The following is a 15117-nucleotide window of genomic DNA, read 5'->3' as shown; positions in this document are numbered from 1 at the left end:
ATAACTACATGGTAATTTATTGGATAGTTGTAATACAGTTTATTTAACCAATCCTTTTTGGACATTTAGGCTTTTATTTTTCACAGTTATCAACAGTGTTGCAGTGGATACCTCAGTCTTTGAGATAACAACTATTACTCGGAATGAATGTCTTTTTAGTGGTAGCATTACTGGCTCACGTGATATATATACTTTTAAAACATTTTCATATCCTTTTAAATTTCCTTTCAGAGAGATATTCCCATTTAGGCTTCTACCAGTGACATAAACTGAGAGGTGCTGGTGTACATGTTCTAAATCTCTGGCAACATTGGGATGATCATTTTTGAAAATATTTGCCATTTTCATAGGTAAAACATCTATTCTATTGTATTCTATTGTATTCTATTGTATTCTATTGTATTCTATCCTATCCTATCCTATCCTATTCTGAGAGAGAGAGCATGCAGGGGAAGGGCAGAGAGAGAGAGGGAGAGAGAGAGAATCCCAAGCAGGCTCTGTACTGACAGCGTGGAGCCCGATGTGGGGCTTGATCATGACCGTGAAATCATGACCTGAACCAAAATCAAGAATTGGATGCTTAACTGACTGAGCCACCCAGACACCTCATTACTTTCATAATTAGTTTTGATGACTAGTTAGGTTGAATATTTTCCATGAGTTTATTTGTAGTATTTTCTGATCTGTGGCATTGCATCCTGTCCTATTATAGTAGTTTTCAGATGGTAAGAATTTTCTTTTTTTATTGAGTACATATATTTCTGCAATTGTGTGTGTGTGTGTGTGTGTGTGTGTGTGTGCATACACACATATGTATCTGTGTACCTGGACTACATTCATATACCATTCTTGGCTTTACCCAGGGATTTTAAAGAGTATCTCTGTGCCTTAGTTTTGTAATATGGCCATCAGTTTTTAGATGTTTTCCTTTAAAAAAAAAAAAAGGGAAAATTAACCACAACCTGAGGGAAGTTCTAGTTAATTTTTTGTTACAAGATTTTCAGGAGATAGGGTCAAAAGGAGCTAGTAGGGCATTCAATTATGTGCTTGAGTGTGTCAGAAAAGTTTTTTTCCTCAGGTGTACAATAGTTTACTTGGGCTTGTTTTTCAAGTGTATTGAAGTGTGACTAAACAGTTTTGGGTACTGCCATTATGTAAAGAAGAGGCCCCATCTTGTTAAATATTCCCTCATCAACTTTGCACTTAGCAAGTTACGGGCAGCAAGGATCCTGTGAGGGCATGAGCTTTAGGCATTGGACAGAGGGAGGGTGGGTGGGAGGCAAGGGCCTGGGGTAACTCAGGATTGGAGTGCTCTGTTGCCCCCTCCCATTGCTGTAGAAGAAGTGATTGGCTCAGGCTGGTTTCTGTCTACTAATTTTGGATGGGTCATAAGTGGGGAAGGAGGGAAGGTCATGTGGTTGGACCTCAGCTCATCTGAGGGCTAAAGGTTCTTTGTGACACTCCACACAGAACCGGAGCCCTGTCCTGGAGAGCGGTGGCGAGCTGAGATACAGCTTAGGACTGAAGGAACAGAGAAGGGCTTTGAGTTCTTTCTGTCTTTGGGTTGGGCATAAGGGAAGCCCAGCACGGAGGATGTCCACGGAAAACATGGCTGGGAAGTCCAATAGCCTTGGGGACAGAGGAAGAGCTCGAAGCTACACTTTCCTCAGGGTTGTCCAGCCAGTGTTTAACCGCAGTATTTTCACTTCCGCAGTCTCTCCTGCTGCAGAACGTATCCGATTCATCTTGGGTGAGGAGGATGACAGCCCCGCACCCCCTCAACTCTTCACCGAACTGGATGAGCTGCTGGCCGTGGATGGGCAGGAGATGGAGTGGAAGGAGACAGCGAGGTGAGGCATGGCTGGCTGTGCACTGCTGACCTGGGGAATCAAATGCAGGGCAAGATTGTTGTCCGTGAGCATCTTTCTCTCTCCACACTTTGAATAACTGATGAGCATCATGTTGGCTGGGTTAAGGAATGAAAGGATTCTTTTAATTCTCTTTTGTATTGATGTGGATGCAGGGCACCCTTTAGTCCACTGCTGGAACATTGTTTCATTGATTCGTGTTGTTACAGTTTTAACCTTTATAAGGAATTAGAAGTAAACCTCCATTCTATGCTGTTTAATAGTAAAATGTCTTAAATAAACTCAAGCACCCTAACATGATAGGCTAGAGATATGTGTCCACAGTCTCCACATGCCAGGGTATCTTGTGAAATCATGTCTGATTTTTTTGTCCATTCCCAGTTAGGAGGGAGGTTGCAAAGACAATGACTGTTTATCCACAAACTTGCCATTATTCCAAGTGAAAATATATTATCTTTTAAGTATCCAATACAAAGCCAAGTAGAATGTTCACTCGAATTGGAAATTTAGAGACCTGAGTTCAATTTCAGATTTCTCACCTGTTAGCTGCCCAGTACTCAGTTTCTCAGAACTTTGATTTCATCATCAATAAAATGATCTACTACATATAATATATATGAACACAATATAAGATAGATAATATATGTAAGTGTAATACTACTTAATATTTGTCTAATTATAGCATGGGTATTTATATACATGTTTATATGCGTGTATACATATGGAAATACTTTGTAAATTGTTAAGCACTACCGATACATCTAAGGCTTCATTTGTCTCATGATAATAGAGCTTTACTTTCTTTCTGGATGTAGACTCTGTTATATACTCCATGCTGTAATTCTAGGATATACAGCAATTATATAATATAAAAACTTAGATATAATGCAGTTATTGGTCTCTCACTGTCATAATCACATGGAGATTCAATATATTTCACTTTCACAAGAAAAATATTGTTAAGACACGCCTTTTATAGTCTGTAATTTAATTCAAATCAGTTAACTTCAGCCTGTGTTTTTTTGAATGCATAGTATATGTCAGGCACTCATAAAGTACTGGGAAAAAAGAAGTGAGCAAAAGAAGCTCACACATAGGTCACTGTATCTTACTGAAGAGTCTCAAGTGTGTTCAGTATAATCAGAAGTGAGGCAAGTCAAATCATTATCATGGCTTTGGGTTTAAAAAAAAGCAAAATAAGTGAAAGTCTTCTAGAGATGTAGATGGAAAAGAGATTTATGTCTGCTGTTCTGGTTCTTGTTAGGTCATTCTAGAATCAGAAAGAAATATATTTTTTATCATCTATGATCAGTAAAAGTTGATGAGATATAAAGAACCACTAACCCAATAGTCTTTCCTTTACTGGATGAGGTTCTTTTGGGAGTAAAGGAAGGACATTTATTTTCTGGGGTCTGCACCCAATATGGGGCTAGAACTCATGACCCCAAGATCTAGAGTCCCATGCTCTTCTGACTGATCCAGCCAAGCACCTTATTTCTGGGGCATGTCTTAAAAGCTTCATGCATCATATCATTTGTAATCAAGCGTTCATCAAGTTCATTGGATTTTTTTGGTAATTTTTGTTTAGTTACTGAGACTTGTGCTCTGGAGGTTTATGGATTTATTATTTCTGTTGTAAAGTACTTTTTTTTTTTAAATTTTTTACATTTATTTTTTGAGAGACATAGACAGAGCACAAATTGGGTAGAGAGAGGAGACACCGAATCCGAAGCAGGCTCCAGGCTCTGAGCTGTCAGCACAGAGCCCGATGCAGGGCTTGAACTCACAAACTGTGAGATCATGACCTGAGCCAAAGTCGGACGCTTAACCGACTGAGCCACCCAGGCGCCCCTGTTGTAAAGTACTTTTGAATGTCTTCAGCCATTTAGGATTTTTAATAGTAGAAAAGCTTTATAAATTAATTCATTTGATAATGGTAGAGAAGCTTTTATTTCTCACCAAGAATTTCTAGGTAGTTTATCCATGTGGAAACAATCTGCTTTAAAAAAAATTCAGTAGGAAAAAAAAGTAGAGTAGAATCCATGGATAATCTCTTATCTTCCATAATTTAAACTGTGCTCAGAAAAAAAAAAAATCATTACATTTTGCTTCTGGCCCTCCTAGTAGCATTAAGGAAAGAGACCTCATCTTAAATATGTTATTTTCCATTTGCTGGATAACTGTCTTTCTAACATACAGACACTTAAAGCAAGTGTGCTTGTTTGAACTCTTCTGTTAATATTTTCTCCTTATTAAAAAGCTGCCTGTAGCACATTTCTACTTCTCCACCTCTTACTCTCCCTGTTGAAGCTCTTCATTCTTGATTTTTCAGGACCTCTTTCCATGATACAGTAACTCTCTCTCATTCCTTTCTCTCAGTACCTATAACCTGGGTATTAAAAGTCCTACATAAAGTACACCTTGGGTTCATAAAACATCCTCCAAAAGAAGGCCTTCAAATTGGAACCTTCTACTAGTATCTCCATTTAATTTTTTCTTTTCCTTCTTTCTAGGAGAAAAAAAACCATAGTAAGAATTGTACTGGTGCAGCCTGAATTAAGTGTTGGGGAGATTTTGGTCTAGTCTTAGCTTTGGTGCTAATGGGCTACTTAGCTTTGGGCCAGTCATGTACTCATGGAGTCTTCCCGAGCTTGAGTGCTCTGTTCTATCAACTGAGGGTGATACTGCATTGCACCTCTCTAACTTCATGCATATCTCATAGCTCTACAATGCCATCCCTGTGTGTATACTGGTATAGTCAGTTGTGACCAGAAGAGCTACTTTTATTCTTATTCTCATCTTGAAATTCCTGTGTGAGTACCTATCAGAGAGTAGACTTCAGGTGTAGCTTTCTGCTTTTTCTTTCAGTCAAAGACAGGCTCTATTTTATATGACCTCTGGTCTCAGAAAGGAGGAGGTAACAGTTCACTCTGTAGGTAATTCAACGTTGAGTGAAATGGACATTGTACTTTCGTTTAAGATTCTTAAAGATTCAGATAATTTTGAATACTTTACCATCTTTAAGGACTTATTTCCTTGAGAACACAGGTGTCATTTTTGGTGATGTCATCAGTCCCTGAGAGACTGTACTGCTGGAGAGAATGTGTGGTGGGAGTACACCATGTGTTGTTGGTGGGAGGGGGGTGCTTTCCAGGAAGAAATAGACTCACACTAGTCTACACTCTATAACTTCTTTACATTGTTTTTAATGTTTAGTTTTGAGAGACACACACACAGAGCGCGAATGGAGGAGGGGCAGAGAGAGCGAGGGAGACACAGAATCCGAAGCAGGCTCCAGGCTCTGAGCTGTCAGCACAGAGCCCAACGTGGGGCCATAACCAACAAGCTGTGAAATCATGACCTGAGCCGAAGTCAGATGCTTAACTGACTGAGCCACCCAGGTGCCCCTATACTCTATAACTTCTGTATAGGACTTGCCACAATTAATATTGATTAATTTTTTAAAAATGCTTATTTATTTATTTTGAGGGAGAGAGAGAGAGACAGAGAGACAGAGAGCGAAAGAGAGAAAACGCATGCATGAGCAGTGGAGTGGCAGAGAGAGAGGATTCCAAGCAGGTTCTGCACTGTCAGCACAGAGCCAGACGTGGGGCTGGATCTCATGAACTGTGAGATCATAACCTGAACCGAAATCAAGAGTCAGATGCTTAACTGACTGAGCCACCCAGACGCCTCACTATTGGTTAATTAAATGTAGATATGATATTATTGTTTACATTTTGTCTTCTTCATTACACCAATTCATCTGAAAGCAGGGACCACCATGTCTATCTTTCACTACTGTATTCCCAGTGCCTCATTGTGCCTGGTACCATAATAGGTGCTCAGTCATATTTTTTTAAGTGTGATTAGTTGAGAACCAATTGCCTTTAGAAACAACTGTTCTAAATATAATACTTTCTTAGAAATATTACTTGACCAAAGTTGGAGTTCTGTGATGTCATCTCTTTCTGACTGATGAACAGCTGAATGACAGACCCAAGGTACCTAGCACACCATTGATAAAACTCAGAAGAGGACCTATGTTTGAAGTTTCAAACTAATTCATCAATATGCTGATGCCATCTTTACTTAAGTTCTCTAGCCCAGATTCTTTCCTTATATGACTGAAAACAAATAATTGGATGGCTAATCCCCTTCTCAAAATAACATGTCTAATATTGAGCTGCTAATCTTCCTGCCTCAGATCTGCTTCTCCTACAGAGTTTTGCACCGCAGTGAACAACTCCATTCTTCTAGTTACTCAAGCCGGAAACATTGGAGTCTTCCTTGTCTTCTGTCTTTCTCTACACCCCTTATTTGATCCGTTGGCAACTCCTATTAATTTTACCCTCCAAGATATCGAGATACTCAGAATCTCACCACATCTCACATTCAGCACTGCCACAACCCAGGTCCCAGCCACCATCATTTCTCATCTAGATTACTGCACATGCTTCCTAATTAGTCCATCTCTTTGCACCTGCCCTTATCTCCCTCATGAACAATCCACAATGATATCTTTGACCTCATCTCCTGCTTCTCTCCCCTGTTCACTCACTGTCCAGTCATGTTCCTGTGTCAGGGACATCACACTTGCTGTTCTCTCTGTCTGAAGTGCTCACCTTGCTGCAACCCCATTATCTACATGGCTCATTTCCTCACCTCCTTCAGGTATTTATTCAAATATTATCTTCTCAGTGGCTACCCCATCTAAAGTTGAAACCTTCCCCCAACACTCCATAACCTCCATCCTCTGTTATTTTGTCCTTGGCACTTACCACCATTTAGCATATTGCATACCTTATTATTTTCTCTTCCCAATAAAATTAAAGTTCCACGAGGGCAGGAATTTTTTTTTTTTTTTTTTTTTTTTTTTTTTTTTTTGTTCACCATTATATTTCTAGTCTACAACTACCTGGGATACTATCCATAGTCAAGAAATATGTTCTAACAGAATGAAGGAATGGAGAAATAGTACCTTGATTCTTAGTAGTCCGCTCCACCCAGATCCTGTTGGGAGGCTGGAAGGTGATTGTACCTCCCGGAATGATTCAGATTTTTAGTAATCTTTAGTTCTTGGAACATTCTCTGCTTCAGAATGTTTTTGCAGTAATTTCTGACCACCATTTATGATGTCCAGTTTCCAGATGTGATAGGAGATTTTCCTCCATTAAAAGCTCTCAAATGTCTCAGACTAATAAAAGTTTAGTATTTAGAAGGGATTCATTTTATATATGAAAATGTTCTATGAGTATTTTTCTGGCTGACTTATAAAATTGAGATCTTTGCCTTCTGTGGAGACCACAATTCATAGACTTATTTTATTCCATAGAGAACTAACCCACTAGACTTCTCTAGCTTAATGCTGTTTCTACTGTGAGCCCATACACTCAGAAAACACAATACTATCCTTTGTAATGCTCTATACTTTTTAGTTGGCTAATGATTGGATTTGACCAAAAATATCCTATATGGATTCCCAGCACTACAGCATATTCAGTATTAGTCAGGAAGTTCAGGTTAAGCTCTGTGTCTCAGAAAATAAAGAGAATGGTTTCAGTAGTAGGAAAATTATCCCAATTTAACTTCTGGAAGGCACAGTAGCCACAAGGGAAGTCTTTCTTTATATGAAGTTTGAAGCACAGCCAACTCTTCCACCCTCTTTTTTTTTTTTTTTTTAACATCTTTCCCCTACTTTTCCCTTTCCTAAAAATTAAAACTTTGAATTTTTACTGGTTCTTCTAACATAGAGCACAAATGAAGACTGTGCAAAGGATAGAATGATTAGACCTGAGAAATTGTATATGACCAGTGGAATGCAGAGAATACTCTTTTTTGAAGGGTATTCGTGTATTCCTGAGTGTTAGGTCATTCGAGTACTGACCTTTAGTAATATGGCAGTAATTAGAATGGATTATTTGGTATTAGTGAAGAAGCCTATGCTCATTATTAAGACTTTCAAGGTGGCTAGGCATTAGCTAATAGGTTCATGATACAAACTGGCAAAAGAATAAGCCATGGTCTACCTTTGGTGTTGGCCCAAAGCCAGGAAGAAGGGCTACTGCTATCTCCTACCACCCCAAATTCTTTCTTTCTTTTAAGTGTTTATTTTTGAGAGAGAGAGAGAGAGAGAGAGAGAGAGAGAGAGAGAGAGAGAGAACATGTTTTCGAGGGGGAGCGGGAGGGGAAGGATCAGAGAGACAGGGAGACAGAGGATCTAAAGTAAGCTCTGCACTAACAGCAGAGAGCCCGGCATAGGGTTTGAACTCACAAATGTGAGATCATGACCTGAGCCAAAGCTGGATGCTTAACCAACTGAGCCACCCAGGCACCCCTCACATTCTTTATTTCTTTGAGACAATGACGTCTCTGCAAAAATGGTTATTGGCTTTCAGTTTTCCTTCAGGGAATATTCATATGGGTAATGTTGGACTTCACTGTTATGAGAATATATGTTAAAGACCAGTCTCCCAGTGTGATTCAGTTTTTGCTGCCAAACCTGGGTAAAAAGGAAAGCCATCACAAGTTTCAACAAGAAAGCCAGCCAACAGAGGAAAAGGGTATTGATGTTTTACTTCCAGTGGGACAGCACAAATGAACACCCATTTGTGTTTCTACTTGGCATACTGACCCAGTCTATCTTTGGAAAACCTGATTATAGGGCATGGCCATCAAGCATAGATATGTGCACTTACCATGCGGGTGTGGAGAGAGACTGCTCTCTTCCCAGTATATACTGACTTCTCTGTCTTTTCTCTACTGGATTACTTTGGAACATTCCATTTCAGAACAAGTTTATTTCTTCTGTAACAAGGCTGAAGGAAAAGGAATCTAATCATCTATGTAATTGTAGTTACATACACTGTTTTGCAGTAACTTTCACAGTTGATCTAGAAATTTAAGAGGTCTCCTTAAAAACATAATTTATCCCAGATACATACTAGCCTTGGCTTCTTTGGTGTAATGAGGCACTTATTAGTTAGCAAGAAATTTATTATTTTAATAGTCTTATATAGTTGGATTATATTCTAGGACAAAGGTCACATCTATTTTCCACTGTTAAATTGGCATGCATATAAGTTAGAGGTCTTGTCTTTTCTTAATTACATTTAATCATATGATTGGAAAGTTGCAAAATTCAGTGATTCCCAGTGGGCCTTCTCTTTTCTTCAATAAACGAGAGAGATACTGTTTGGTTGGCAGTCACTCAAAGTACATTCAACTGAGTGTACTTTCTCCTCCTCCTTCTTCTTCATCTTCTTCATCTTCTTTCTCTTCCAGCCTTGGAATAAATAAACTTTACCTAAGAAACTCTTCCTGCAAGGTTACAACAGTTTTGTAATTGCAAGCATTTAAAGATCTAACTTCTGAAATAAATTTTCCTATAACATGTCAAGTACCAAGACAAAAGGAAAAGTAGGAAACTTTATTGCAAATATATTGTTATGCACAGTTACTATGAAGGGTGGATAGTAGCTTATAGTACATTTTATAATAAAAATGTCTGTTTTTTAAAAAAAAATGTAATTACATGGTTCTGGGACACCTTAACAAATTCATTGGCATTCGGATAGGCTGAACTTTGGCACCTTTGCCTTAGCCTTTTCTTTAATGGGTTCTGATTTGAATTGAGTAGTTTTCAGTTTTTTTTTTTTTTTTTTTCAAATTTGTCCTTGATAATGTGAAGAGGATAGACATAGCATGTGTAGTTTCTGGGATGAAACTATATGTGAACAATCTGTTTAAATGGGCAAACTATTACTTTATGTCTGAAGGCATATGTTGGAAATATACTCGATTCCTTGAACAATCAGAACAATAGATTTTGAAGGAATTTAATAGTCATTATCCTAGAGTTTTCCTTATGTCCTTAGCTATGCTATGACATCATCACAGCCTTTAATATTTACTGAACTCAAAGTGGAGTAGAAGCTAAACTGAACTATGAGATCATACTTATCCCTTAGGAACATAGATTCTAGGGAACTGGCTAGTTTTGAGATTTTACATTTTCATTCATTTGTGATTAAATCTTGACCTAAAGGGCTGGTGTATTCCGGGAGGGTGACTAATGCTATTCCATAAATCCCAGCTGGTTGGGATTTATAATTCTAAATGTACTTTTAAAACTTGTTTAAAGTCATATTTAAGTCTAATCAGGTGACCTACAATACAAACTGTGGAGAGGAGTGAAATAAAAGATTGGTCACAAAAGAGTGCACGGGTTTTGATCCTTTTTTTTTGTTTGTTTTAAGAAATTTTTATTAAACTTATATCATCCATTTCTCCTATCTTTCACTTCCCACCTCTGACAACTCCCAATCTATTGTCTGTATTTATGAGCTTGGTTATTTATATTTATATTTATATTTATTTATATTTATATATTTATGATTCTACATATAAGAGATATCATACCATATGATACCATATGGTAAGATATGCCATATGATATAAGAGATATCGTAAAAAAAAAAAAAACGTGGAAAAAAAAATTTAAAAAGGGGCGCCTGGGTGGCGCAGTCGGTTAAGCGTCCGACTTCAGCCAGGTCACGATCTCGCGGTCCGTGAGTTCGAGCCCCGCGTCAGGCTCTGGGCTGATGGCTCAGAGCCTGGAGCCTGTTTCCGATTCTGTGTCTCCCTCTCTCTCTGCCCCTCCCCCGTTCATGCTCTGTCTCTCTCTGTCCCAAAAATAAAAAAAAAAAAAACGTGGAAAAAAAAAAAGAGATATCGTATGGTATTTGTCTATCTCTGTCTGACTTACTTCACTTAGCAAAGTGCTATTGAGGTCCATCCATGTTGTCTCAAATGGCAAGATTTCATTATTTTTATGGATGAATGATATTCCATTATATATTATATATTATATTTATATCATGTATATATGATATTGCCACAGTTTCATATGTACAGAATCATATATCACTATTATATATATATTTGTACCTTGTATCATGTATCCCAATTTCTATATCTTGGTTACTATAAATAATGCTGCAATTAACATAGGGGTGCATATAAAAAAATAAACTTACATAGTTTGGACAGTTGAGAATGATGGCAGAAAAGAGCCACTGTCACATTGTATGTATTTGGCAATACAGATCTATGGCAACTGATAGGAAGAGGGACTCATTCAATAAAAATAAGAGGGAATTGAGGGCTGTCTAAAACACTCCCCTTTACTGAGTCCCCTTTACTGAGTTTCTAGCTGGCTTTTGTTATTTATCTTGGGTTTACATCCCATAACCAAAGATTCTCTCCTCAGCTACTAAGAATTCTCTTGGGAATAAAAACAAGGAATCACTCCTATAGATAACATCCTTATATGTAATTCTGACACGGTTTTATATACTATGGAGTCTTTTAATATACTAGAGCCTTAGCTTGGGTAATAAATCATAACATCAAATGTAAATATGATTCACTATAATATACACCTGAAATTATTAGGATATTTTATGCCAATTATACTTCAACAAAAATACTCTTCAAAATTATTTTAAGTTTTTATTTTAATTTCAGTTAGTTAACATACAGTGTTATATTAGTTTCAGGTGTACAATATAGTGATTCAGCACTTCCATACATCACCCTGTGCTCATCATGACAGGTGCATTCCTTAATCCCCATCACCTGTTTAACCCAACCCTCCATCCCCTTTTCAAAATTATTTTAAAAATGTAAGTATGATTTATGTAACACGTATCAACAAACATAGTTAAAGATTGTGTGAGCAAGCCTGAAAAGATAATATACCTAAAGTTAACCAATGTAACATACTCTGTAAAATGATTACTTTTGAAATAACCCAATTACCTTTTATCTTTTAGGCAAATTCATAGGATTCTATAAGAGTGTGATGTAAAATTGTCATTTTTCTTTCATTCTTTCTATTTCTGTAGTACTAATAGCAGCTTAAGGGAAGAACTACTAAGTTAATTACACACACACACAACACATGCACATGAATATTAAAGGTTCTTGTATTCTGTCTTGGAATGTTTCACAACTACTTTTATGGAAAGAAACAAGGCCCAGTTCTGAAGTTTTAGAACTTTGGTGGTGATGTGGGCTTTTTAACTTGTGAGGAAAATATGTAAAAATCTCCACTGTTTACATTTATGGGGGACACAGAGGAAAGGGAGCGGGTCTTGGAATTGAGGGTGAGGTTGGAGATAAGGTTACCATTGACATGTGGGAGTTCTCTGGCTAGGAGGGACTTTCTGAGAGGAGTAGAGACAGAGAGTCTTTGGATGTGGCTAAAATACTTGTGAATCATGTGAGTATTGGGCTTGATTAAAATTCTAAATTTTCTCTGACTCTGTGGTTGATCTCTTGATCTGTTTTCACTCCTGGTTCTACTAATGTGTTTTTTTTCCTCCTCTGGGGGGTGGTGAGCAGTCTATAAATAATACCTTATGTAGAGCTTCCTCTGATCTCTGCCCTTTGTTCTCATCTTTAGTGTGCTAGGTGAGCGTTTAGTTTTTTTCTAGGAAAACATTTTTCAATCATTAAACCTTTGGGTGAAGAATGTAGAAAAACAGTTTTTTTAACCCCCTCTTTATCTTTTTCAATATCTTTCAGAAGGTTTGAATTGAGAGAAAGAAGCATTTTTCTTTGGGTCATAATGAATAGCAAACTGACGATGCTTTCATGTTCTCCTTTACTAGTGTAGAAAAAGTCTGTATGTGTAATATGTGGGATATACAGACAGTCAAATGTGTTTTGCTTTCATTTCCATTAAACTTTTAAAAAGTTGCTTGTATATTTCTAAGTTATCAAAATATCTAGGAGTCTTAGAAAGACAGTGGGTTGTTTGTTCCATTGCTAAGGTTTATAGGAGATCTATTATTATCAGAATAGATGTGTTCACTGAACTTGTGTATTTTTAAACATGTGAAGCCAGACTTGAAGAGAAAAGCTTCCATTAGAATCTCAATGAGAAGGGAACATGTGTCAGCAGAAAAATACAAAGTAAGACATAGCAACATATGCTGGCCCTCTTTAAGTACTAAAGGGGAATTTTATATTCATCTGACCACTTCATACACCATATTTTTCAAATAATTAAGATAAATACTGGTTCATAATTGATATTTCACCTTATAGAAACTTGCCTTGTGAAGTCACAACAGAATTCTCACAACGGTGGTTATTTTTACATAGTGTAGGCTTTCATGGAGAATTTTGAAATGCACATTTTCCTATGTTATTTTAAAAATCTAGTAAAATAATCATTCTTAAGGATTTCATGGTTATGTATAGACAGGTGGGAAACCAAGGATGCTCTTAGATCCCTTTGGTTTATCTTCTTTCCCTCTAACGCCATGTGAAGGAGCAGTCTAATGACTCTGTTTGGTGTATTCATAAAGGTAATGCAATTAACGATATAATAAGCTTTTAAGACTCCATCAAAGGAGACATTTTGGAAGTGCTGGTGGGGGTGGAGATGGAGGGGTTGGTGTAGCTATTTCCAGAGAAGGTTAGAATACTTTTAATTGCTGCTCACTAATCTCATGTTCCTAGGTGGATTAAATTTGAAGAAAAAGTGGAACAGGGTGGGGAAAGATGGAGCAAGCCCCATGTGGCCACATTATCCCTTCACAGCTTATTTGAGCTGAGGACATGTATGGAGAAAGGATCCATCATGCTTGACAGGGAGGCTTCTTCTCTTCCACAGTTGGTGGGTAAGTATGTTGTTTAAAGTTTTTATCATCTTTTTAGCTCTACCAACCTGTCCATGGGTGTCCGTTAATGCAGATGAATTCTATAACATTTATTTTCTCTCTTTTTTTTATACTATAAAACTAGTAAGGTTTGTTGCAGGTTTGGAAAATATAGGCAGATATTGAGAAGAAAATAAAAAATCATCCATCGTGCCTCCATAGCCATCGTTAGCATTTTGGCATGTTTCTATCCAGTTTTTATTTCTCAGTCTTCTCTTTTATGCTTTTAATTTTTCACATTATTTTTATTGGGATCAAAATGTGTATGTACAGATCTTCATTCACTTCCCTCGCTTATTAGTGGAAGGTTAATATTTAGAATGGAGGCTCCCTGCTCCTATCCTTGGTTATATTGGACTGGAAGTATGGAGACTAGATTTCTAGAACTCTGACCTTAGACATTGCACTGAGCTTCTCTGGGCCTCGGTTTCATCATCCGTAAAATAGGGTTTATGTCCTATGTCAGAAGGAAAATAGTCTAGTTGCTGGGTTGGGACTAATTTTGTAGGTGGAAGTCAAGATCCTTTAACTATATGTAAGAAAGGTTGTGGGGAGCAAGGAGCCAGCAGCCGCATGTACTAGCCACATGGGCTAGTGACTGGTCCTGTCACATTGGTGCTGAGTATCATTTATACACCCACCAGCAAGTCACTGAACCTCCTGGTGCATTGGTATCTTTTGCGATTAGTGCTGTGTAGTGAATGTTAACTCATTACGTTGAACGCCTTGAGCACACATCACTACATTCCAAACAGTAGTAATTGTTTTCATTTTCTAACAAAAGCCTGGCCTAAACTGCCTTATTACCCTACAGATCTAGGGGTACTGAAGATCATGTTTTTCTCAAAATGAGATACAGGGGCTCTGTTTGTCATTCCCAGGAAAATTCAATAACTAGATGTCCTCTGGACCTATATGGATGACTACACTTTTCCAAGTGGGCTGCAGGGTGCCTCATTTGGGATATATGGGGAAGACAGCATGGATTGTGGCCCCACAGAAAGTGACCAGTATAAAATTCTTGTATATCAGACTCACCACAAAATTTCTTTGAATATCTATAGCCAAAAGGCTTGTCTATGGCATCTCTGTTGTTGTTGTTTTTTAGCAAGATAGTAGGAAAGCTATAGCATTTGTATTGGAAGAAAAGGTTAGTTGTCAAATGAGGCATATATCTTACTGATGTATATGTATCTGATTCTTCTTCAGAGAGCTTGTTAGCTCCATTTGCAAAGAAGTCCCACACTTTTCATGAACCTGAGACACTTTAAGGTACACGTGGAGAAGGGGGAAGTGTAAATATGTCTTCATATGGGGTGGCCAGAATTAATTAGTTCCTACATTTATTCAGCAGTGGTGCATGAACTTCTACAGTGTGCCAGACACTATTCTAGGCCCTGGAATTACGTTTGCAAATCTCTCACTTTGTACATGAGATAAGTTACAAATCCACATTCACAGAGGTTAGAAAATAATGTAGGAAATAATGCTGCATGTGGAATTTTTCACATATGACC

At 37.7% G+C, this 15117-nt stretch overlaps 1 protein-coding gene across 8 annotated transcripts in view; it reads left to right on the top strand.

The window, feature by feature from the left end:
* SLC4A4 (solute carrier family 4 member 4) overlaps positions 1–15117 on the top strand; it is a 354218-nt gene that overhangs the window by 138192 nt on the left and 200909 nt on the right. For 7 of the 8 annotated variants that reach the window (XM_086704881.1, XM_086704885.1, XM_086704880.1 and 4 more), the window contains exons 4-5: positions 1715–1850; positions 13401–13561. In XM_086704881.1, the coding sequence (XP_086561007.1) occupies positions 1715–1850; positions 13401–13561 (297 nt within the window). Of the gene's footprint in view, positions 1–1392; positions 1851–13400; positions 13562–15117 lie in introns of those variants that run through there. The other variant, XM_086704884.1, reaches the window with a different exon arrangement.

The sequence above is a fragment of the Puma concolor genome, chromosome B1, assembly GCF_028749965.1.
Source record: "Puma concolor isolate L17-30 chromosome B1, mPumCon1.1.hap2, whole genome shotgun sequence".
In the NCBI taxonomy this organism is placed as follows: domain Eukaryota; kingdom Metazoa; phylum Chordata; class Mammalia; order Carnivora; family Felidae; genus Puma; species Puma concolor.
Note: the sequence above shows the minus strand (reverse complement) of the source record. Positions and strands in the feature narration are given on the sequence as shown.